Source organism: Protomyctophum bolini (assembly GCF_963924005.1).
Source record: "Protomyctophum bolini genome assembly, chromosome: 13".
Taxonomy (NCBI): domain Eukaryota; kingdom Metazoa; phylum Chordata; class Actinopteri; order Myctophiformes; family Myctophidae; genus Protomyctophum; species Protomyctophum bolini.
This window is the reverse complement of record NC_137874.1, coordinates 32163506-32189955: the sequence shown is the minus strand read 5'-3', so window position 1 is coordinate 32189955 and position 26450 is coordinate 32163506. Positions and strand designations below refer to the sequence as shown.

At 44.5% G+C, this 26450-nt stretch overlaps 1 protein-coding gene across 3 annotated transcripts in view; it reads left to right on the top strand.

The window, feature by feature from the left end:
• sgcd (sarcoglycan, delta (dystrophin-associated glycoprotein)) overlaps positions 1-26450 on the top strand; it is a 99342-nt gene that overhangs the window by 40885 nt on the left and 32007 nt on the right. For all 3 annotated transcript variants that reach the window (XR_013965174.1, XM_080780511.1, XM_080780512.1), the window contains exons 3-4: positions 21464-21565; positions 25900-25987. Coding sequence is in view for 2 of the 3 variants with exons in the window: in XM_080780511.1 (XP_080636637.1) it covers positions 21464-21565; positions 25900-25987 (190 nt within the window). In the remaining variant the exon portion in view is untranslated. The remainder of the gene's footprint in view (positions 1-21463; positions 21566-25899; positions 25988-26450) is intronic.

The following is a 26450-nucleotide window of genomic DNA, read 5'->3' as shown; positions in this document are numbered from 1 at the left end:
CATTGTTTTGTTTTAAGACCTGAGGCTGATGCTGCGGATGTCTTCTAAATTCTAACTGTTGTTTTTAAAAGCGTATGTTGCTACAGTATATCAGTGGTTCTCAGATATTTAGTCGACTAAAACTACTAACACTCAAACATTCCTGGTGACTAAAAGAAGTTTAATTCCAAAGACTATGACCAAAACTAAAATAAATAACAAAATGTGCTGCCAAAGAGAACACTGTTACGGGACTACAGCGTTGACAGACAACCCCTCGCATGAGGAGGATATAAGAGCGCCCCTCACTTCACACCAGTGATTTTTTTCTTTTTTTACTGCTTGACCCTGTCCCGTCTATTTATTTATTCATGTAGGGCCCTCAGTGACGTCATGTGGGTCAATACAGAGTGTCAAATGAAACCAATAATGGAACCTTATACGGGTCCCTAGAGTTACCAACTCTCCACCATTTATCTGGGGACCACCATCAAACCTACAATAACAACGAAACATTGTTATTGTAGGTTGAAACACAAAGGACGGGGAGCAGAATTATATCGCGTGCGGACCATTCCACTTTTTTCTTCATTCGATCACTTTTTTGGGTCCAGCACCGTAAATTAAATTAAAAACTGGGATGTGCATATCGTTTTCCTCCTTGCCTGACCACCATCAAGGTTGAAAACCACTGGCATAAACGCTGCTCACAACCTCTGAGGTGGTGACCAGGAACCTGTACCTCTGCTCACAACCTCTGAGCTGGTGAGCAGGAACCTGTACCACTGCTCACAACCTCTGAGCTGGTGACCAGGAACCTGTACCACTGCTCACAACCTCTGAGCTGGTGAGCAGGAACCTTTACCACTGCTCACAACCTCTGAGCTGGTGACCAGGAACCTGTACCACTGCTCACAAACTCTGAGGTGGTGACCAGGAACCTGTACCACTGCTCACAACCTCTGAGCTGGTGAGCAGGAACCTTTACCACTGCTCTGAGCTGGTGACCAGGAACCTGTACCACTGCTCACAACCTCTGAGCTGGTGAGCAGGAACCTTTACCACTGCTCTGAGCTGGTGACCAGGAACCTGTACCACTGCTCTGAGCTGGTGACCAGGAACCTGTACCACTGCTCTGAGCTGGTGACCAGGAACCTGTACCACTGCTCTGAGCTGGTGACCAGGAACCTGTACCACTGCTCTGAGCTGGTGACCAGGAACCTGTACCACTGCTCTGAGCTGGTGACCAGGAACCTGTACCACTGCTCTGAGCTGGTGACCAGGAACCTGTACCACTGCTCTGAGCTGGTGAGCAGGAACCTGTACCACTGCTCTGAGCTGGTGACCAGGAACCTGTACCACTGCACCACTCGAGTTCCCACTATAACGATGCCAGTTAATATACTGTTAAAGATGGAGTGTCGTGATTTTTTTCCCCCTGTAAAACATGATCATCAGCCATCAGGTACTATGATTATACTAGGATAAAACAAAAGTGTACAGAAAGTGTTAAGATTAGGTTTTTATGTGCCTGGTTTTATGATGATGGGTGGTGATCCATCTGAATGGAAGCCGCACCCACAGATGTTGCTGTATGATAAAGGGGAAGGGGTTAGGGGAGGGGATGATATTGTGATGTCACTATATCCCTGTCATATTGATTGGGCCTTTTGACTCAAAGGCTTTCAGGAAGAAACAAAAAAAACCCAGGGAAGACATATTTCAATAGTCTATCCACACCTGGGGGTCTATTGTTAACTATAGTAGACACATGCAAAACAGAACAAGTACAAAACACATCTTTAATATGCTGTTGTCCACACTTATATCTGCACCTGTCAAAAAGCACTTTCGCCATGCTCTTTACCCACTGGACTTCTGTATCACCGTAGAGTGACTGCAATTTGACCGGGGTCATATGGAAATGCGCGCAAAACAAGCAACAAATGATGCGTGTGATATTGATGTGAGTGGAGAGCTTGGGGAGATAGACGCTTTGTTGAAGGTATGCAGATTTTAATTGCGGCGGCCCCTCTACTGTATATCACGCATGGGTCAAAGTCTAAGGAGATGAATTGTTTTGACTGAACACGCTGCAAGGACTAATGCATGAGAACCGTGTGTGTGTGTGTGTGTGTGTGTGTGTGTGTTCTTCCATCACTGATGCACTGTATGTATGTATACTCTGTGGATTTATCTGACTTTTGTACCCGTGCATGCCCAACTAGGTTCAATAATGCATGTATTTGTACACACACACACACACACACACACATTACAGAGGAACTTGTCTGTGCCCGCTGTGCTGTTTAACACAGTTAATTGAAACTCTTGGGGGTTGAAACGATAAGAGAGTTGGGTCAATAGTTCTCCTTTCTCTCTCTCTCTCTCTCTCTCTCTCTCTCCCCCTCCCTCCCTCTCTGTGTGTTAAGTGATCATTGCTGTGAGTTTTGATAAGGAGAACTCCATTAGTATCTGTTTTATAGTCAACCAGTAAAGCAGCTTCGCACACACAGTGCACAGTGGGGACATTTCTATAACACCTCATCTACACTGCCAGCGATGCGAGCGAGCAAACCATGAAATCTCATTAGAATGCAGTGTGACTTGTCCTGACGTACCGCGAGCGACAACACAGCGACGTCGTTCGCCACCCCTCCTATATATTCACTCGCATAGTCTCTATTTGATCTACACGCTATACTACTTATTGGTTATTTGATTGGTTCACGCTACGTTGCAACGCAATGACCGACACTCCATTATCGGGACAGTTTTTGGCACGATATTACCATCGTGACGCCCGCTCCTTACCTCTGTAGATGATGTGTAAGGGTTCCGACGTTGGGTGATGTTTACAAACAAATATTTTTGAACCTTCATTTGTAGAATCTGGGCCACTGAAATAACCCTTCAGATCAGCAGGGGAAATTCTTTATGTGATGTGTCAGCCAAGTCTATGGCTCATAGCCGAGTGGCGCACTACGAGCTTTTAGGTCTGCTATATTTGAAAAATCGAAGAACGACTGCCATAGAAATATAGCTTTTTCAGAAAACTGTCAGGATGTAGAAGACATTTTTAGAACCTGATTTCAGGTCAAAATGGGTTAATGTCTCCCACTCTCTCTCTCTCTCTCTGTCGCTGTCCCCATGAGACCTGTATGTCTGGCGAGGACACCCTCCGTCTCGTGCTGCTAACTGAGGACAGTCCCTCCCCAGGGTGGGGAGGGGTGGGACATGAAGACAGATTACAGACGGCTGTGTGTGTGTCTGCTCTATATATGCTTATGAGGGGAAGGGGGACTGATCTATTACACATTATAATAATATATATATATGTCTTTTTGCCTGTCTACTTCCTGATTGTTTAGTCATTTCGACCAGGGTTTTTCTTTTTCCGACCAATGACAAAGCTTCTAGGAACATATTTGAATGCAGATTGTGGCCCCTAGATGTGTCACAGAGACTAATTTATTTTTGAGAATTTGACTCCATTGCTGGCTGGCTGTCTGAATACCAAAAGAAATGACATAATATTGCTTATAGCAGCTTTAACCTTGTTTTATGAAAAAGGTGATTTGTCTAAAGTTCAGCAGCTCAGTGTGTGAAGGCAGTTTGTTCCAGTCTATAAGTCCTGAATACATGACAATACACTGTTCCAGGCAAGCGTTTGCATCCACCCAGGCAGACACACCTTGGCTATAATGGATCTGCTGTTCCCTGTGTCCCTAGACTGGAACTCACCTATATGTGCTATCCGCTTTCTACAGTACAATGGTGGACGATCAGAAATCAGCAGAGAGTGAGCGACCTTTGCGCAATTGCGCTACTGTATGTCGAATTGAAGTGGACTCAGACTATTCTTTTTCTCCCTGGAAATAAAAACGCCTGGGTTTCCGAGGCTACTGTGTCCCTGACGCGGCACTGGAAAGTAACATTTACTCACGTATACTGTGCCACTTCAGCCTATATGTGCATGAGAATAGACAATCTACACGCTCACTATAGCGTGTCGCTTAATGCCACGCTGTGACCTTGTACAAGCTGGTATTTTTCCAAAAGCGTTTTTTTAATACATTTGGAAACTTTGGAAAATGGGACATTCTGCAAAAATGGACCGTGACTCATCCGGCGGAGATTCTATGCCAAATACATAGTTCTGTGTCTCCGGCCGCCAACAATGAATCATCCGTTGTTTGGATTGAAAAGTTGCATAACGAGACAGACATGGAATCACAGTCAGCCGCGATGTTATACCTCGTCATCTGTTGTTGGATGCTGCGTGTTTTCTAAATCTATTTCTAAAACGGGTAGTCCCAATACTTCATTCTGATTGGCTGGTTACCGTCACGTGACCGGTGTAAATTTCACCGATAACCCACTCCTTCAATCACTTTGTATCAAACTGCAACCTTGTAGCTGAACTGGGGAAGGGGAGCGCTTCATTGCCTTACAAACACATGCCGTGCGGGCGTCTAAGCATCGCCCGGCTCATATGACTGTGAATGTGTGGCTCCAGGCAGCCCCGTAAATATATCAAGCGCTATTCTCCCGTCACATATAGCTACTTGCGGAGCAAAACAAGGAAGTGTTGTGGCTCTGGCTTGCTCGCTCTGGTGGCGCAAAGCGTAGATACTTTTGTGAATGTAATAGTTTTATTAGGTTAATATTGCTATAATGTTTGTAACCGTTTTAGAAAAGCAATAAGCCACTCGAGGCCCCAGCTTACCGGGTAGAAGCCCCTCGGCTGCGCCTCGGGACTGCCTACGCCCCCAGCCAGTGTAAAATACCCGGTAACCTGAGACCTCTCGTGGCTTATTGCTTAAACCTTGGATCTCTGTGTCGGCCCTGGATTAAATACCACTCATTTTCAACATTATACGATACAATTAAAAATTTAGGCTAGCAGACGCTCTTAAATTATTCCAGAGTAATTTGCAGTAAGCAAGAAGCAGAAATATGGTAATTCATCATCAAATACATAACAATCGTAATCATGAATTATACGTAAGCTAAGAACCTAACAGTGGAATATCTATATAATGAGAAAACTATGCATATTTATGTCATTAAAGGCAGGGTAAGTGATTTTCTTTTGGTTAAAATAAGCGTTAAAAATCACACCTGTGTGAAGTGAGGGGCGCTCTTATCATCAGACATCATCTCATTCCGGCCAGTCACAATTTCCGTCCACACTTTTCCGTCTTCACTTTTCTGCCCTCGCTTTTTTATCCTCAATACTTGCTTGGCTCAGCCAATCAAATCATCGATATGGGGTGCTCAGCCAATCAAATCATCGCACACGGGTTACACATAAACACACAAAGCTGAGCTTTTTGAGGGGCTAGCGCCCCTCAAAAAGCTCTATATTGTGATGGTACACATTGCTATAGAGTATAGTTGTGTATAGCGAGTGTTTGTTCAGTAACGGAGTCTCCATGTCTCATGTTTTTATTAAACATAAAATGCATTTTCAGGTCTGGATACCAATTTTATCCAATCAGGATGGAGAACGAGGTCAGGATACAGGTTAGAAGTGTTATTGGAAATGACAAAGACATTAGCAGACAAAATTGGAACTGCAACACTATAAAACTAAAAAGCTGATGAATGGATACTCTCTTCTGATTGGCTGACATTTTGTCACCTACCTGTTTATTGTAGGGACAAACACTATAGCAATAATTACTATCAGAATATAGTGATTTAACACAGAATATTCGTCCGCAGAAAATATTCGGCAGAAAATGGCTAAAAATGCAATTTCGGCCTATTCGGTTTCGGCCCGAATAGGCAGAACATATATAACCGAATAGTGAATGTATGCAATTAATGCATTCAAAACAGCTGAATAAATGTTTTAATGACCCATAATAGTGAATATTATTTAAGTTAAGTTTTTCCATAACCATTTATTTTGCCATAAATCAGGTAGCTTTAAGGTACGGCCATGACAGAAATGGTAGGAAAAAAATATATATATATATTAATCATATTCGGGTATTCGGTTTTCGACCAACTGTTTCCTATATTCGGTATTCGGTTTCGGCCAAGAATTTCCCTTTCGGTGCATCCCTAATAATATTAGACCATGCCTGTATAATATACAGGCATGGTGCTGGGTGTAAGGAGCTGTCCATCAGTGGTGGTGCTGAAGCGTTCCCAGATCAATCCATGCAGGTTAGGTGTCTGTTGTGTCAGCAACTACATTTCCTTACAGAGGGTATATGCACATGCATAATGTGAGTGGTAAATCAAGTGGCAAAGTGAGTTTAACCTTTTTTTTTGACGTTGATTAATGCATTCACATACTATAGGGCTTTTCTGTTTGGATGTATGGGCTGTCAAGGCCAGGACGTAGTTTTTTGCCACTCAGAAGGCGTTCCGACATAACTTCCGGGTATGATGATGATGTCACGTATAGGCTACACATATAGCCTCTATTGTGTTCTTTAGAGCAAGCGCGTGTCTTTCTCCCCAGGCATCGGGATGGGGGTTATTAGCATTTCTTTAAGATTATGTTTCTTTTTTATTTCTCCCCTCTCTCTTTCTCTGGTCTTGTTTACATTCCTGTATTGTCCACGGCAAGGAACCTATTTAACAAACAGTCAGGCCAGTGGCCGTGTCGCTGCAGAGCCGCTTTGCATATGATGTGGCTCCGTGGGAAGAATATTAACCCATTTTGACCTGGGAATGATTCTACAAATGCCTTCTAAATCCTGAAAAACCCTTGTTTCTATTTCAGTGGTTCTCAAACTATTTCATTTCAAGGACCCCCAATATCATATCATGTAATTGGCTGCCGACCCCCCCCCCCATCTGTAAATATGTTGTTCCAATGACCTTCCAGAAGCAAAGATTTGAGTTAAAAACGTTCACTCTAAAATAATATTCAAATATTTGAGGCACATTCTCAAGATTTTTCAGAAATAGCAGACCTACAAGTTCATAGCGTGGCACTCGGTGACGCGCTATGAGCTTGTAGATCTGCTATTTTTCAACAGCTAAAGTATAACATAATGCTTTAAAACACCAAAAGGGGTTCCCGCCCCAAAATGGGTTAAGATGTGACAGCCTGTGATTATGATAGGATATAGCTATTGCACATCCACAAGCTCACAAGGCGTCGCAACACACCTGTGAGCTTGTAGATCTGCTATTTACGGAGCACCTGAGTGCAACCAAACATAAAATGACGTGTCTTTTAGTTCTACTAATTGGATCTTTTCTCCACCTATAACATTGTCAATGTGTTTAGTCATAGTTTTAGTCACCATAGCATTTCTTATTTCGTTTTTATATCGTTTTATATCGTAAAGTAAAGGGCCTGTATTTGAAATGTTACTTGGGCCAAAGTACCAAAGTGTTGTCGTCAAAATATACTTAACCCATTATTTATGTATAGGACCCCCAGAATGACCCAATCAGAACATGATGACCCCCTCATCCCTTGTTGAACACCCCTGCATGAGTCAACCACTCGAACCCTCCAACCTTGAGAGCCTATAGTCTACAGAGAGAGAGAGAGAGAGAGAGAGAGATAGATAACATACTGTAAAGGGAGAAAGACGGAGTGATGAGATGGAGTGTGTAGAATATGAATAGAGACACACCATCCCATGTCTGATTAACACAAACAAGCATTTATAAACATGACAATCTACATAGAGAGAGAGAAAGACGGCGAGAGAGGGAGGGAGGGAGGGGGGGAGGAGAGAGAGAGAGGGGGAGAGAGAGAGAGCTGGAGGTAGATGGAGGGGGGGGGGGGGGTTCTGGGCTCCATGCCAGCCCCCTCTCACGGCTCCAGCTCTACCCCAGGGGAGGGAGCTCCCTGTCGGGGGTGAGAGGAGGGCATGGGCTGCCTCCCGGGAGCGTCTATCCCATCGCCACACACAGCCATTAGACAGCCTGGGAGCCGGGGGTGGTGTCACAAGGGCAACTTATCATCATTTATCACAAAGCAGTGGAGGAAGTCGTACTGTGATGTTTTACTTATACGTAGTAAGACTAGCGGATACCCACGACGCGGAGATACTCTGTTAAGGTCCTGCGTTAGAAAGTACTAATGTCAAGTATCGCCGTCAGTTTATACTTACAGTGCCAAACGTAAACGTTGTCATTGTGAAGAATGTCCCATCCTCGTTTTAAGTTTAAAAAAAAAACGTAATAGTAAATGAAAAGTCCATATAGGAGTAGCCGACAGATACAAGCAGACAGGTCAGAGGTCACGCCAATGTATCCTTGTGTGGTAGAGCAGTGGTTCCACAACTCTCTCATGTCAAGGACCCCCACATTGACACTATTTAGCCCAGCGGACCCACATTTTAAAAGATATGCCAGGTACCCCATAAGGGAAGATTCTGCTCTAAGCAGTGTTTTTCAACCCGTTTAATTTCAAGGACCCTCAGTTTGACCTGCATTATAGTCTACGGACCCCCCATTTAATGTAATTTCTATCTCTGAGACACCAATGTTATTTTAACTGTTAGTGTCCATTTGGTTCCAAACTATCATTTAGCTGGGGACCCCCTGGAACCCCCTCAAGGACCCCTGGGGGTCCCCGGACTCCACTCTGGGACCTACTGTGGTAGAGTATGTTGAAACGAGATCTCTATGTTGTCGCTGTCGGGTATAGGATAGCTCCATATTGCATGTTTATCTTCGTAAATTACTTCATACGAGTGCCGCGCAAATGTAGTGGAAATAGCTGCGTGCGTCGTGTCCACACTGTGAGCTTGTACATTGGCTCTTTTCGCTATTTTAAAATGTTTTCTTTAACCCATTCTGACCTGAGATCAGGTTCATACGAGGTTTCCACTGTGGACACACACTGGTCTGATTAACCCATTCTGACCTGAGATCAGATTCTAAAAATGTCAGTCGCTCTTCGATTTTTCAAAAATAGCAGACCTACAAGCTCGTAGCGCGCCACTCAGTGGCGCGCTATGAGCTTGTAGATCTGCTATTTTTCAATAGCTAAAGCATAACATGATGCTAACACCGAAATGGGTTCCCGGTCAGAATGGGTTAAAGTAATAAGACTATAAAAGGGATCGTGGGCATATACCTGCAGCGACAATATGTGCAGTGGTTGCGGGTGTTCTCCCTTCAGTCGTGGTCAGTGGTGTCTGTTATGCACAGACAGCATGGTGTCTGTTTCTGCATTGTGCATTTCTCGCTTCAATATATATTCTTGAGAGCAACGTACAGTACGTTTGGGTGTAAATGTCATTGTGTGTTTGTTTACACCGCTGTCGTATGTTGGAATACGGCACAACATACAAGCAGCGCAGATTGATATGAGCGCAGGTGCTCCAAGGAGCCTTTGATTAGACTGCGGCCTGTTCATAGAGCCGCGCGGCCATTAATCAAGAAACGGCACACCGCTGAAGTCAGTGCAGATTGACCAATCACAACCGAGCGTTCGAGTCAAGCCGTCTAATAAGGCAAGTGCTGAAAACAAGTAGAATTGATATTTATATTTATTCATTTTAATATCACATTGTTTGCCTATATAATTGCATGCAAAATAGAGGAGGCCAGTTTTGGTTAAGTGCGTACTCCGTGTGGCTTTTATGAATGTTGAAATGCGACTGAGTAATGCTACTGTATGCTGGATCCATGGGGAAATACTTCCCTGGTCATTAAGGGTTGTGTACACATTTTCAGATGTGTGTGAAGTGTGACTTCCATACAGATGAGTGAGTGTGTGTGTGTGTGTGTGTGTGTGTGTGTGTGTGTGTGTGTGTGTGTGTGTGTGTGTGTGTGTGTGTGTGTGTGTGTGTGTGTGTGTGTGTGTGTGTGTGTGTGTGTGTGTGTGTGTGTGTGCGCGCATGTGTATTTGTCATTCTCATCTTGTGTGTGTGCAGGTAGCTGAATAAACAGTGTTTTCCAGAAGAGGAACACATTAAATATTTAACACACACACACACAGGCGTTAACACTGTCCAAGGCCAATCCCCCCCAAACATTTTTTAAATAAAATAAAAAATAAACATTACACCAACGTTAAGTGGAAAAAGAGAGCTGTATATTAATAATTAACTGACACACTCATTGGCGCAAGAGTAAATAAGTATACACTTGCTCAAAAACATTTGTAGGTACTTTTACCATAATATTAACTTACATGAGTATTTAAAAAAAAAAGGAAAATGTCAGTTGCGATTGGTTGAAAACTGTTACTTTGTGGACTATCATTACACATTTTTGAATCGGGACTTACTATCACAGTATTTTTACATTGTGGTATTGATACTTTTACACCCGTGTGAACTGAGTGGTGCAACTCCCCTCTCTTACCCCGGCCCCCCTCCTCTCCTCTCCTCTCTCTCTCTCTCTCTCTCTCTCTCTCTCTCTCTCTCTCTCTCTCTCTCTCTCATTAGCAGGCAACAATGCAGCACTAATACTATCTCTCTCTCTCTGTTTCTGGCAAACAGCACCCCTACTGGTACAAATAGTCATATACCTGTGCTCATGGCCACATAGGCGCACGGATCGACACGGACATTGCTGTTCCTTGGAGTGGTTGCACCACTCAAAAACAAACTAAAAAACAGAATCACAAGATAACACCGCAGTGTGGTGAGTTAATAATTAACTTCTATACACTCATTAGCCATTAATGAAGTATTTTTAAGGTTAATGAGCACAGTAACATCCCCATTAGAATTATAAATGTGTGTGGACAGAAAGACCGTCGCAGTAATTAGATAGAATAAAGAGAGAGAGAGAGACTTAAATGATATTGCGGTATATATTCTGGGGCAATAGGTTCTATGCACGGCAGCCATATTGGAAAGAAATTGGGCCTCCTCGCTCCTTACTTCCGTCACAGGTGTTACCAATGACACTAATGAAGGCTCTGTTCCATTTAGTGCAGCTGAGTGGTTCTCCAGCCTTTTAATGTCAACGACACCCATCATTATTTGTACACCCTTTTGTACACTGTCAGCGGCCGAAGTGAGTTTTCTCCAACGGGTGGCTGGCATCTCCCTTAAGGCCTATTCATAGTCTGGTTTTTCGGTGGTGAGGTGACCACCGCTCCAGTATGAGCCTTTAGAGATATAGGGCTGTATTTTGCGTGTCTTAAGTACCAGGTCTTATTCCCTAACTTCAGTAAACTAAAGACCTGGAGGCGTGATCAATGCTCTTTGGCCACTCAGAATAGCCAAATGGCATTGATCACGCCTCCAGGTCTTTAGTTTACTCAAGTTAGGGAATAAGACCTGGTACTTAAGACACGCAAAATACAACCCATATAGGGTGATAAGTGCATGTCACGCGAGAGAGACTCTCACCTGGAAAGGAGCTAGCTTAGGTGGTCCGTCCATCCGTCCGTCCGTCAGTCAACCGGATGGCCGGGTGACCGGCTGGACGTCGCCCAGGGTGGTGTGTATATAACAACGGTTGGCGGTGGGTAATCGTTTCCATGAATCATTCATTCAACAATTAGCATATTGACAGTGACGAGCAGCAGAAGCTCGTGCGGGTCTTGTGGGTGTTATTGTAGTCTTTCCAGTGCTCATGTCATCTCATTACCGAGTGAAAATCGCAACGCAGTAATGAGATGACATGAGCACACACACACACACATGTGCAAATGTGTGTGCAAAAGTGTTTACGACTTTTTCAAAAATAGCAGCATCTACAGAAGTATAAAATCTAAAATAAAATAATGGTTACAGGTTACACATGTGCCTTCCAGGTCTTAATGGAATAAACATGCAAAGTTTCACTACAAACATGTTTTTTCTCCCGGTGGCTAAACGTTGCCCCGGGCAACAGAGAGTTGCCCAGGGCTCTCTCTGTGGCGGCAGTGTTGATTGATTTTCACCGCACATTTTGATTTAGTTTTTGTCATAGTCTTTCTGAGTAGGATTGTATTTAGTTATAGTCATATTTTAGTCATCTGGGATGTTTTAGTGTTTTTAGTGATTTTACACAACGTTGCATGCTGAAAGTAGCAGATCTACAAACTCACAGCTGAAAAAAGATCTGCTATTTTCAGCATGCAACGGAGCGTGAAATGACTTGTCTGTTCTACTGGATCTCTTCTCCACTCGGCCCTCCCTGATACTCGTCCCTCCCTATTTTATTTTGTTGACAACATTGACAATATTTGACAATTATTTAGCTTCAGTTTTTAGTCATAGCTTAGTTTTTATTTTATTTCCTTTTTGTTGGTGGAAAGAAAGGTAGTGGATGAACGTTTTTCACCGTCTAGTTTTAGTCGACAAAGGTTTTGTTCGGCGGAAGCACCACCAAGTAAACGTTTGAGAACGCGTTGAAGCGCGAAGACAACATGACATTTTGTTCGGGAACCCCTTTTGGTGTTCGCATTATGTTGTGCTTTAGCTATTGAAAAATAGCAGATCTACAAGCTCATAGCGCGCCACCGAGTGGCGCGCTACGAGCTTGTAGGTCTGCTATTTTTGAAAAATCGAAGAACGATTGACATAGAAACATAGCTTTTTCAGAAAACTGTCAGGATGTAGAAGACATTTTTAGAATCTGATCTCAGGTCAAAATGGGTTCAAATGATCCAGGTTAAAAAAAATATGACAAAATTTAAATGAAATGAAAATGATGAGCCTTACTTACTGTACATAATATTGTAGACCCTATAGGCTATACTGTACAGACGAGTGTGCGTGCGTGTGTGCGTGCATGACAGCGACAGAGAAAGAGAGACAGACAGACAGATAGACAGACAGAGACCAAACGAGCCAACAGGGACATTCATCATAACACGGGCAGACATTAAAAAATGAGAGACACCTTTGGTTTATCCTCCCAGCTGTTCCCTCCCTCCCTTCCTCCCTCACGGACCCAGCCAGCAGCATCTATAAAGTGGAGTGAGCTGCAGTGTGCGTGTGTGCGTGTGTGCGTGTGTGCGTGTGTGCGTGTGTGTGTGTGTGTGTGTGTGTGTGTGTGTGTGTGTGTGTGTGTGTGTGTGTGTGTGTGTGTGTGTGTGTGTGTGTGTGTGTGTGTGTGTGTGTGTGTGTGTGTGTGTGTGTGTGTGTGTGTGTGTGCGTCGTTGACGGTAGCCAAGTGCATTTACCGGACTATATTTACTTATAGTATCTGTATCTATAGTATAGTATCTGTACTTTACTTGCACACACACACACACACACACACACACACACACACACACATACAGTATATAATACAATACAGTATTAGTATTATTTTATTTTCATTCATTTTTAATCTTGCAAAAGAAATACTAACGATGATGTCACTGGTAGACTGGTTACTGCCCACAGACAGACTGAGTAGGGGAAACAAATGCTGGCACTTTATCATGAACATTAGTGAGGACCAATTACACGAAGATAGGTTGAAAACTGGTGACGTGGTCCATTCAAAAAAGCCAACTAAACTAAGACCTGCCTGACCATGTTTTGTACTTGTACTGGGCAATCGGGCAACTGTTAGTATGTCAACCTGTGTGTGTGTGTGTGTGTGTGTGTGTGTGTGTGTGTGTGCGCGCGCTACTGTAACAGCAGCTATTTTCGAATGGCCGAAAGGTGTATATAATATGGTTTAAGTGGTTAATGCTAGACTCTTGAGTTTCTCTCAGATCCGTCTGTCTGTCTGTCTCTCAGATCCGTCTGTCTGTCTGTCTCTCAGATCCGTCTGTCTGTCTGTCTCTCAGCTCCGTCTGTCTGTCTGTCTGTCTCTCAGCTCCGTCTGTCTGTCTGTCTGTCTCTCAGATCCGTCTGTCTGTCTGTCTGTCTCTCAGCTCCGTCTGTCTGTCTGTCTCTCAGCGCATATTATTAGAAACATGCTGTGGGCTGCGGGTTCAATTCCTGCCTTTGGAAGCCTCGGAGAGAGAGAGAGAGAGAGAGAGAGAGAGAGAGAGAGAGAGTCAGTCACCAGCTGTGTTTAAATATGCATGTACTTCTTCGCAACTTTTCACACTTCGCACTTTTCACACTTTCACACAAGAAGAGAAACAAAACAAAAAGTGTTCTATCCTGCCATGTTTTTCTTCTTACAAATTATTTGATCGGCCCAAAACATTGTGTTTGCTGTCATTTGTCGTCACAGCTCGAGTTGGCTTTGTCCGCGGCGTAAACGTCTTTATATAAATACTTTTTGAAAAGTCTATGAGGAAAATGAACGGGGAATTCACTTCTGGTCCACGGGGGGCGGGGCTGCGAAGCTCTATAGGACTCTGATGAGTCAATAACGATTATATTGATCCATGTGTCCTGGTCAATGGGGCACGCACGCAGGCAGGTTCAATTCGCCCTATGACGTGTGCTGATGATTTGAGGAGAGGAGAGGAGAGGAGAGGAGACCCCCTGCGCTCACAGTGTTATTTCAGTGACCTGGATTCAGTGTGTGAGGGTTGTGGGATAATGAAGAAGCATATCCAATAGGCTAAAATGCTTTCTTCTCTGCTCACTGCGTGTGTGTGTGCATGCTTACATGCGTGTGTGCGTGCGTGCACGCGTCAAGCTATACCGTCCTCAAATGGCGAGCTGTGAAAGACTGATTGATTCTGTCATTTTGAGTGTGTGTATGAGGAGCCCACACACTGAGGGTGAATAGATACTGACACGCATGTCCTCTCTCTCTCTCTCTCTCTCTCTCTCTCTCTCTCTCTCTCTCTCTGTGTGTGTGTGTGTGTGTGTCTGTGTCTCTCTCTCTCTCTCTCTCTCTCTCTCTCTCTCTCTCTCTCTCTCACTTTTCTCCTCCTGTCCTACTGTCTGTCTCTCCTACACTGTCTCCTCAGCTGTCCTGTCTGTCTCTCCTACACTGTCTGTCTCTCAGCTTTCCAACTGTCTGCCTCTCCTACATTGTCTCCCTCTCAGCTTTCCTACCTGCTGTCGCCTACACTGTCTCCCTCTCAGCTGTCCTACTGTCTGTCTCTCCTACACTGTCTCCCTCTCAGCTGTCCTACTGTCTGTCTCTCCTACACTGTCTCCCTCTCAGCTGTCCTACTGCCTGTCTCTCCTACACTGTCTCCCTCTCAGCTATCCTACTGCCTGTCTCTCCTACACTGTCTCCCTCTCTGCTGTCCTATACTGTCTGTCTCTCCTGCACTGTCTCCCTCTCAGCTGTTCTACTGTCTCTCTCCTACACTGTCTCCCTCTCAGCTGTCCTACTGTCTGTCTCTCCTGCACTGTCTCGATGGAGAAAGAGGTCCATGAAAAACAACTTGTAGCCTAACGCGTCATGTAGTTACTGCAGCTATAATAATAATAACACGTCATGTTACAGCAGCTATAATAATGTCACAGTCTCGCCCCACTGATGTGTTTTCTATAATAATGTCACAGTCTCGCCCCCCAGATGTGTTTTGCATTCATCTCCATGAGTTGTCGTCGGGCCGCTTGAAGTCGCGCGCATCTTCTACGCATTTAATTGGCCACTCTGGAACCAACTAAGCTCATTTTCGCTCCATCACCTTTCCGGGTTCTCAGGATGGTTTAATTTGGCTGGCAGGGGGAGCGCACGCAGCTCTCACTTGTAGAGGTTCAATGCAGCCGTACGTCTGTGTGAAAGGAGATGTTTTGCAGGTAATTACGGCGCATACACCTGAAGACGTTAGCACAACAATGGGTGAAAAAAGATTACGGAATTTACTGTGTGCCACACTGCCACGGAGAGTATGCTTTGTGTGCGGATGTGCATTCTCCATTGACTACAGCGGGGTAGAGAGTGCTGGAGCAGTGGTTCCCTAAGTGTAACACCCAAGGTGTAAGGGGTGGCACAAGATATATAGACCCAAAACACACATTAACCACTCTATAGTTCTGCTATTTTAGGAATACACAGAAATACACAGAAATGTGTGTATGTGGGGAGGACATCATTGTTGCGTAATGACTACATTGGGAAGGAAACAAAGTACGGACGGACAGACAGACAGACAGACAGACGGATGGACGGAACAAACATAACAGGCCAAACTATTAACATATTTCTGATATGAGTAGGTTACAGTAAAATGAAGACACTGTCAGCCATGCACGTTTATTTTACAAAAGGCTGCTGCATCGTGTTTACATACTGTACCTATGTGTGGAGTTAAATCTTCGACATGTTGAACTTGTAACTTTTGTCCCCGATAGATAACTCTGCACTTTTATACGTGTGCGGGGCACTTTATTCAGCACTTTAGTTTTGTCGCACGGAACTTTTTTCTTTATCATTCCTTTATTGTGCGAGTGTTTTGTTTTTGTTGCTGAGTCGGCTGCATTCAGACAGGTATAGCGGGGGGGCAGAGAGAGAGAGAGAGAGACTCAACATATGCAACTTAGCATCCGGCAGCATCCCATACTCATCATTTATAATATCAGTTTATACATGCTAGGGACCCATACTCATCATTTATAATATCAGTTTATACATGCTAGGGACCCATACTCATCATTTATAATATCAGTTTATACATGCTGGGGACCCATACTCATCATTTATAATATCAGTTTATACATGCTGGGGACCCATACTCATCATTTATAATATCAGTTTATACATGCTGGGGACCCATACTCATCATTTATAATATCAGTTTATACATGCTGGGGACCCATACTCATCATTTATAATATCAGTTTATACATGCTGGGGACCCATAGTCATCATTTATAATATCAGTTTATACATGCTGGGGACCCATACTCATCATTTATAATATCAGTTTATACCTGCTAGGGACCCATACTCATCATTTATAACATCAGTTTCTACATGCTGGGGACCCATACTCATCATTTTTAACATGACCGACCCCAACCTGAATCTAGTAAGCCAAACTCCCCAATTATTTTAACACACTTTTTTAATATCCCTTTAAACCCTATACACACTTTTCGGAAAAATAAACAGTGGGAAAACGCTGCAAAAAATCTAAAAAACGAAGCAGTGAGCTGTACAACAATATAGCCGATCTACTTGTTTATATTGTAGATCTGCTATTTTGACCAAAGTTTCACCCCAAGGCACGACATGGATGCTAGGGACAGCACCTGGTTAGCAACAGCACCAGGTGCATTTCACACACAACAATAACTTTCATTGTGTTGCATCATGTAAAACTGTGTCTCACATCAGCCCCTTTTCAGTGTGTGTGCACTCACGGACGGATGGACACACACATGCACGGACACACGCATGCATGCACGGACGCACGCACGCATGCACAAACACACGCACGCACATGCACGGACGGATAGACGCACGCATGCACGCACGAACGCACCTATGTCTGGACTATATGCTTATTGACAAAACAAACGAGCGTGCAAAATTGGCAATAATGATTTGGAGATGACTACTGATACTTTTGAAAACATATTTGCACACAGTATAATTTGTAGAACAATGTATTTATATATCCTTGTGGCTTTGTTGATCAAACGGGCAGGGAGGCAGAAATGCCACCGATAATTTTGGAGTTGAATCATCATCATCATAGCAGAGTAAACTATACAACGTGCGTGCGTGCACCGTGCGTGAGTGCGTGCGACTGGCAAATGTCCCCACACGTATAGGCTACAGTATAGTAAAATGCAACAGAGTATTTCTATTGCAGTATTTCCCCCCCCCCCCCCCATCACTGTTTTCCACACAAAGCGGACAAATCCTAGAGCACTTCTTGTGGGACAATTGTTTCAGGAAAAAACAAAACGTATTCAGAGACGGTACAAGTAGCTCTCAACGCCGCTCCCCTCCTCTCTCCCATAGCGTCTCCTCCAGTCGGACCATCGTCTTATCACCACCATTTGTCACACATCCTTCGCCACAGAATCACTTTCTCGCCGCGCTCGTTAGATACGGCCGTGGGTCCATTGTTCTGGAGTCCCCGGCGAGTGGGAAAGTGAAACTGGACAAAAGTTTTTTGAAGGTTGGCACACAATATCAATCAGTTTGTGATGCGTTCGTTCGCCGTGACCGTGCTAGTGCCTCGTTTGTCTCGCCAGTCAGTGGTGGAAGAACTCGAATCAACTCCGGTAACCTTATCGAGGGGAACACGACACGTTGTGGGGAGGGGGAGGGGTGGCAGTGGCTCAGCTAGGGGTAGCGGTCGAAAAAGTACTCTGCTTGCAGTAAGTTAACTTATTGCAATATAGATAGAATATATACTTTTACTATACAAGTAAAAGTCTGGTATTCAAGAATGTACTTGAGAGAAACAACCAAAAGTAAAAGTGTTACTAATGCAGTTGTGCAGAATGTCTCATTTCAAGTTTTCAAATGAATAAAACACATTTTGAATAGAGCCAATATCACAATCTCACAATGCGTCACGACGAGATCAGCTACTTTCAAATGGCCGAAATTGTATATAGGGCATGAAGTGGTTAATGTATTTTTTTGTAAAAAAAATAATACAATTTTGAAAGTAACTGGTAACTAAAGTACATTTAAAAAAAGTGATTTTGGATTGGAATTAAAAAATACTTAAAATTGGAAATAGTCAGTTTAACCCATTCTGAACGGGAACCCCTTTTGGTGTTGGCATCATGTTATGCTTTAGCTATTGAAAAATAGCAGATCTACAAGCTCATAGCGCGCCACCGAGTGGCGCGCTACGAGCTTGTAGGTCTGCTATTTTTGAAAAATCGAAGAACGACTGACATTTTTTAGAATCTGATCTCAGGTCAGAATGGGTTAATCAGACCAGTGTGTGTCCAGTGGGAAACCTCGTATGAATCTGATCTCAGGTCAGAATGGGTTAAGTAAACTTACTCGGTTACTTTACACACACCACTGCTCTGGGGTAGAGTGGCCCGTAGAACGTCCGCATGGGATCTGTGGGGTTCCCGGTTCGACCCCGGGCTCCCCCAGAGTTAGGGATCTGTGGGGTTCCCGGTTCGACCCCGGGCTCCCCCAGAGTTAGGGATCTGTGGGGTTCCCGGTTCGACCCTGGGCTCCCCCAGAGTTAGTGTCAAAATAGACTGGGGTCCACCTATGCTTTCTATATGGCATAGGCAGCTCCCAGCAGGATCTGCGACTGGCAAAATACATTTGTGAGTACCTGTGCGACTGTCCATAGTTTCTGTGGTGCATGTCAAACTGGGGGACCTTCTTCATACTTTTCAAATGGGGGTCTGTGGGCTAATAAGTGTAAATGTCCTTGCCATGAACATATTTCCCTACCATGCATTTGTACGAATACTTTCATGTAAGTTAAAATGAACGGCAATTAAAGATATTTATGGGGGGGCAATATCTCACAACGGGTAAGGACTAGTGCGACTAATTAATTAGAGCGACAGAGAGAGGAGTGTGTGTGTGTGTGTGTGTGTGTGTGTGTGTGTGTGTGTGTGTGTGTGTGTTTGTGCGTGTGTGTGTACAGTACGTGTGTGTGTGTGTGTGTGTGTGTGCATCAATTTAACAAAGGTGCAGACGATCAGAAATCAGCAGAGATTGATTGATGTTTGCGCTACTGTATGCCGTATTGAAGTGGAATCTGCCCCAGACTTTTTTTCTCTCCCTGGAAATAAAAACGCCTGGGTTCCAAGGCTAGTGTCAAAGTGTCCTTGAGCAAGACTCTGAGCCCCTAATCTCCCAATGTGTAGGTTTCCTCCACCATCGGTGTGTGTGTGTGTGTGTGTGTGTGTGTGTGTGTGTGTGTGTGTGTGTGTGTGTGTGTGTGTGTGTGGATGAATGTAATGCACAATATGTAAAGCGTTGTGTGTGTTCTCTTGTTCAGTATACTTCCAAATTCCATTTCCTTCAGGGTTTGAGAAACGGGGTTTCTCCAAGTGGGTGCTGTATAGAGCGCCGCCCCCTACCAGGGCCCAGGAAATGATTCCCCGTTCATTTTCAAAAAGTATTTATTTAAAGACCTTTTAATCCAACTCGAGTTGTGAGAAATCATGACAACAAACACAATTCTTCGGGCCGAACAAATACTTTTTGTTTTTCTTCTTTGTAATTATAAATATTGTGTTTATTGTCATGATTTGTCACAACTCGAGTTGGCTTTGTACAACGCTAAAAAAATAAATACACTTTGAAATGTCTATGGGAAAAATGCATTGGGAATTATTTCCTGGGCCTGGCGTCGTCATGAAATAGCACCCAAGGGTGCTTTGATGCAAGTCCAGGGGTGCCTCAGAATACTTAGAATGTATCATGGTCATCAATTATAATATTATTATTATTTTTCAGTCTACAGTACAACAAGTCTCTTCACCAAATATAGCAGATATATTGGCTATTTGTGGTGAACGTTCCTCCATTTACATTATCTAGTAAATAAGGCGCTATAAAGTAACAATGTAATTCAGGGGGTGCCGTGGAGAAAGAACTTATTTACAGAGGTGAGCTGAGGTAAAAAAAAGAAAATAGTTTGAGAACCCCTGATTTAGAACCGCCCCTGGGTCTAGACCAGTGTGGATATAATCCGTCTGATCTGTCTTATCATCATCATCGACACACACACGCACACACACACGCACGCACGCACGCACACACACACACACACGCACGCACGCACGCACGCACGCGCACACACACACACACACACACACACACACACACACACACACACACACACACACACACAGCGGGTGTGCATGTGTATTGAGTGTCTCAACTCATTTCATAAGACATTTATGAGAGGGAGATAAATCAATGTCCTCAGAGAGAGAGAGAGAGAGACTTTGGGGATTTCTCAGGTCATGATCTCTATTAGCAGATGATCAAGAGACATCAGGACAAACTATCACTCTCTCTCTCTCTCTCTCTCTGATATTCTCATCTCCAAAGCCGGTCATGCGAGGCTATACGTGTACATGCCAGAGAGAGAGGTGGGGAGGGAGGTCAGTCATCTCGTTTGAATCAAAGCAGGCACTTTCTATCACCATGTGTAGCTGGTACCATGTGACTGGCTGGCTGGCTGGCTGGCTGGCTGACTGACTGACGGGCGGGCTGGCTGACTGACTGACTGACGGGCGGGCTGGCTGGCTGGCTGGCTGGCTGACTGACTGACTGACTGACGGGCGGGCTGGCTGGCTGGCTGGCTGGCTGACTGACAGGCGGGCTGGCTGGCTGACTGACTGACTGACTGACGGGCGGGCTGGCTGGCTGACTGACTGACTGACTGACGGGCGGGCTGGCTGGCTGGCTGGCTGGCTGACTGACAGGCGGGCTGGCTGGCTGACTGACTGACTGACTGACGGGCGGGCTGACTGACTGACTGACTGACTGACTGACTGATGGGCTGGCTGGCTGACTGACTGACTGACTGACTGACTGACTGACTGACGGGCTGGCTGGCTGGTCGACTGGATCACATCTCATCCAAACTCTGCATCATTCATGCATTTGCATTGTTCTTGCTTACTGTAAATCACTCTGGATTAAGAGCATCCGCCAAATGCCTAAACTGTACTGGTATCAGGTGTGAATCTAAACAAACGTATACTGTATATGCATTTATTTTTAACCCACAATACATAAAGTAGAACATGACGACTAAAGAGCTGTGTGTTTGCTTTCTGCTCCTCAGGACGGGATGGGAAACCTGAGAATAACAGAGAAGGGCCTGAAACTGGAGGGAGACTCTGAGTTCCTACAGCCTCTCTATGCCAAAGAAATACAGTCCAAACCTGTAAGTACCGCTGCACGCACGCACGCACACACACACACACACACACACACACACACACACACACACACACACTCGCTTTCTCGCACACACGAATGCACGCACGCACACCAAACTAAGTAGGCTACCTCTAGCCTTGACGACCATGCAGGCTTATGCAAAGTTTATAATAGCATGTTATTCAGACAGATGCCAGGTTTTATTGTTGACATACATGGCATCCTATAGATTCTATAGTTTAAATGTAATGTTTGGTTCTTAATGGTCTACGATTCTAGATTACGGAGATTATTCTTCCTTTGTCTGGGAACCATGGATCTATACGCTCTTCTTCACACACGACCAACTATATCAATCACTGTCAGTTTTCTCAAGACAGTCCAGTGTCGTAAGTCGATTCCACCTAAAGCGAATCTTCTCATTTTTTAGGTACAGATCGAAAACACAAGACAGGCACGTCAGTTGCACTCCATTAACTAGATAGCTGTCTGTAAGTGCCAGAGAGCTGGCCATATCGGCCATAAAAATGCCTTATCGCTATCGGATCTGTCTCAAAATAATCCAGATTATTTTTTACCGATGTTGATGACGCAATAATAATGTGACCGTCAATGGCCACTTGGAAAAAGTGTATATTTTCGATTGATTGAATTCTCTTGGCCTAGGGCCATAGGCTTGTTTCCATTGTGGTTCTCTGTATGCGACTCGAGTGTACTCGGTGGTCCCGAGTATACCTTGGTCCGAGACGGAGTGAAATTATGGGCGAGACGGGAGACGAGACCGAGTCAATGAACATGTGGACTGGAGACAACACTACCAGGCAACGTTGGCACGAAGCAGAAAGAGCCCATGACCCCCCCCCCCTGTCCTGAGCAAGCATTTTATAGCAACGCTGGCGACTGATATAATTACCCTTTAATGGAAAGGGACCTTAAGCAGAACCAGGCTCTAGGGTGGGCAGCCATCTGTCATGGTTGGAGGGGGGAGGGGGGGAGAGAGAGAGGGGGGGGGGGGGTATAGACACTGTCAATGTCAACAGGAACTTACTTTTTTTACGGTAAAAAAGGATGAGAGGAAAAGGTCATGTGGTGTAGATAAATCAAGCTACAGGTGTGATGCACAGACCATTGCTCAGGAGTCATGGTTACCATCAGATACCGTAAAGGCCTATTCATAGTCTGGATTTTCGGTGGTGAGCTGACCACCGCTGACCACCGCTGACCACCGCAAAATAACATTGAGCGGTGGTGAGTAAAAACAGAGAGAAGGGTAGGTACCCTCACAAAAACATGCAGTAATCCTGGTCTCTAAACTGCCTCCCCCTGGCCAGCCGGGGCGCCTGATGGAGGGGAAACTCCCCCCTGTCAGGTGTAAAGGAGAAACTTGGACACTCAAGCATGAAGGAAGCATGAGTTAAGTCCGTTGCTCTCCCCAGGTTGGCGGAGGGTGTGTAGAGCCCAGGATTACAAAATCGTGGGATAAAAAATATATTAGAAAAAAAAAACAGAGAGAAGGGCTGGAGCGGTGGCGGTGGCGGTGGTTTGCTCTTCACCGCGGCTTGTGACGTCATGTTGTAGTTCGGTGGTCACCTATAACCACCAAAAATCCAGACTATGTATGAGCCTTAAGGCAGTGGTTCCCAAACTTTTTAATGTCAAGGACCCCCAAATTGACACTAATGAGCCCGCGGACGCCCATTAGAAAAGATAATGCTAGGGACCCCCACAAGAGAAGATATTTACGGCTCTAGCAGTGATTCTCAACCCATTTAATTTCAAGGACCCCCAGTTTGACATGCATTAGTATACGGACCCCCATTTAATGGCATTTCTATCTCTGGGACACCCAAATTATATTGTAAAATCAATGTTAATTTAACTCTGAGAGTGTACAAATGAAACCATTAGGGTCCATTTGGTTCCATGTGTACACCCACAGAGTTACAGACCCATAAGGGTCCATTTGGTTCCCCAGCTAAATGATAGTTTGGAACCAAATGGACCCTAATGGGTCTGTAACTCTGAGAGTGTACAAATGGAGTTAAATTAACTCTCAGGGTTAAATGAACAGTGAGTTATAAATTGGGGGTCCCAGAGATGGAAATGACATTAAATGGAGGTCCACAGGCTAATTATTGTCAGTTTGGTGGGTCCTTGACTTGAAAAAGTGTGGGAACCACTGCGCTAACGAAACCTGCCGAGAATGACCAACATCAAGTCAAGTCACCTTTATTTATATAGCACGTTTAAAAACAGAAGTTGACCCAAAGTGCTTTCCATATAAAAATTACATCATAAAATAAAAACATTAAATAAACGTTTAGCCATACGTTTAGCAATACAATATAACAAGAATAATAAGAAAAATACAATATAACAATAGCCTACTAGTTACAAAAAGGTTAAAACATTCACACGACTATGGGAGCTGAAGGCAATGGAGAAAAGGTGAGTTTTCAGGGAGGATTTAAAACTGTCGATGGTCGGGCTGGATTTGATCTGTAGTGGGAGACTATTCCTTTGGGGGCAATTACTGAGAAGGTCCGGGCGCCTTCGCTTTTTTGGCTCGTTGAGGGGACAGGGAGGTTGACCTGAGTACCCTGGAGGCTGGAGGTGCAGGAACCAGGTCACAAATGTATTCCGGTGCCAGGCCATTTTGGGCTTTAAGAACGAACAGTAGAATTTTAAAATGTATTCTGTGTTTCACTGGTAACCATGAGTGCAGTTGGGCCAGAACCGGGGTTATGTGTTCGCACATTTTGGTTCCTGTCAGAAGTCTTGCAGCTGAGTTTTGGACCATCTGTAGGCGGGACAGAGTGGATTGAGTCAGGCCATGATACAGGGAATTACAATAATGGAGTCGAGAGGTGATAAAAGCATGGATCACAGTTTCCAGGTCACGGTACGCTAAAATAGGTTTCAATTTTGCTATTGTTCTTAAATGATAAAAACTGCTACTCACTACACTGGATACTTGTTTATAAAAAATTAAGCTAGAGTCAAAGTGAACACCCCAGGTTCTTTACTGGGTTGTGAAAATTATCAGACATCCACTCATGACATCAGACATCCACTCATGACCTCATGAAGGGTCAGTGATAGACGCCAGTGGTGGTAACTCATGCAGGGAGTTACACACACACATGCACAGTTGCACACTCACACACCCGCACGCACACACGCGCACGCACGCATGCACACACACACAGGGGAAAGAGCTGTCTGCAACAAGATGAATGTATGAATGCATAATAATGTTATGAGTGGCAACAACAATAAACAGTGCAATGAATGACGGTGAACTCTGCACTGAACAGACAAACTAATGCCTTGTTATGCTGAGGTTCTGTGGATGAATTCATAATGGGATTATGATGGAGCAGTGTTCATGTCGTCGACTGAAATGGTGACGAAAAACCTCCGTCGACTACTTTTCTTTCACTGACGGAAACGAAATAAAAAAACTAAGCTATGACGACTAAAATATGACTAAATATGCTGACAATTGTGTCTAAACGTGACGAAACCCCTGGGAGATGGATTGCTGAGGTGGAGCGCCACACCTACCATCAGCCCCCAGTACTTCCCGCACGACTTGCCGCACCCAAGCCGTGCTGCTCATACTCTGTCTCTCACATCTAGTTCCTTAAAATGTGGAATCAACAACTCAAATTTCCTAAAATATTCTGCTCTTATATTATCATATTTATTGCATTTTAATAAGGAAGTGTGTCTCAGTCTCTACCTCAGCTGTCACACTCTCTGTTCTGGAGGTAGATAGGACTTCATGTGTCGTCCTTTCTCTATGGCCAGACTGTGGTCACTCACTCTGTATTTGGTCAAGCTCTGTCTTAGATTTTTATCTTTGACCGAAAACAGATACTCGGCCAGTTTATATTCATGTTTTAGGGCCAGATAGCAATTAAGTTTGTTTTGAGTTTTGGTTTGATTAGTCCAGTTCCAGATATGTGTCTTTTTAGTTTACTAATTTGGTTGACTCTAATTAGTGGTTGTAAAGCAGTGCTGGTCTGAGGTTGAGGCTGGGCACGGTTGTTGGGTTGCGAGTGATCAATAAGTCCAAGGACTAGTTGGCAGAAGGGACTCTTTTGAGGTTTCATCTCCGGGGATTGCAGGGCCTGGAATCCCAGGCTGTTTTGGGGGCTTGATTTAAGGTGTAACCAAAATGTTAGTGTTCTTATCCTAATGCTAATAATGAATGGGTAACGGCCTAATTCTCTCTCTCTCTCTCTCTCTCTCTCTCTCTCTCTCTCTCTCTCTCTGTCTCTCTCTCTCTCTCTCTCTCTCTCTCTCTCTCTCTCTCTCTATCTCTCTCTGCAGGGTCGTCCTCTGTACCTGCAGTCGTCCAGGAACGTGTCGGTCAGCGTGGTGGACAGCAACAACAAGGTGCTGACGTCACTGGTCACAGGTAGGCCCATGACACAGTGACGTCACTGTACCATCCTTTGTTTTCACTGGTCACAGGTAGGCCCATGACGCAGTGACGTCACTGTAGCATCCTTTGTTTTCACTGGTCACAGGTAGGCCCATGACGCAGTGACGTCACTGTAGCATCCTTTGTTTTCACTGGTCACAGGTAGGCCCATGACGCAGTGACGTCACTGCACCATCCTTTGTTTTAACTGGTCACAGGTACAGTAGGCCCATGCAGTGTCTGGGTACCCCCGATTTATATTGTAAAATCAGTGTTAATTTACCTCTGAGAGTGTAGGGTCCAATTGGTTCCATTTACACTCTCAGAGTTACAGACCCATTAGGGTCCATTTGGTTCCTATAACTATCATTTAGCTGGGGGCCCACTGGAACTCCCTCAAGGACCCACCGTCCTTTTTTTCCAACAGGCACCCTGAAGGCTGTGTTGGAAACTATGA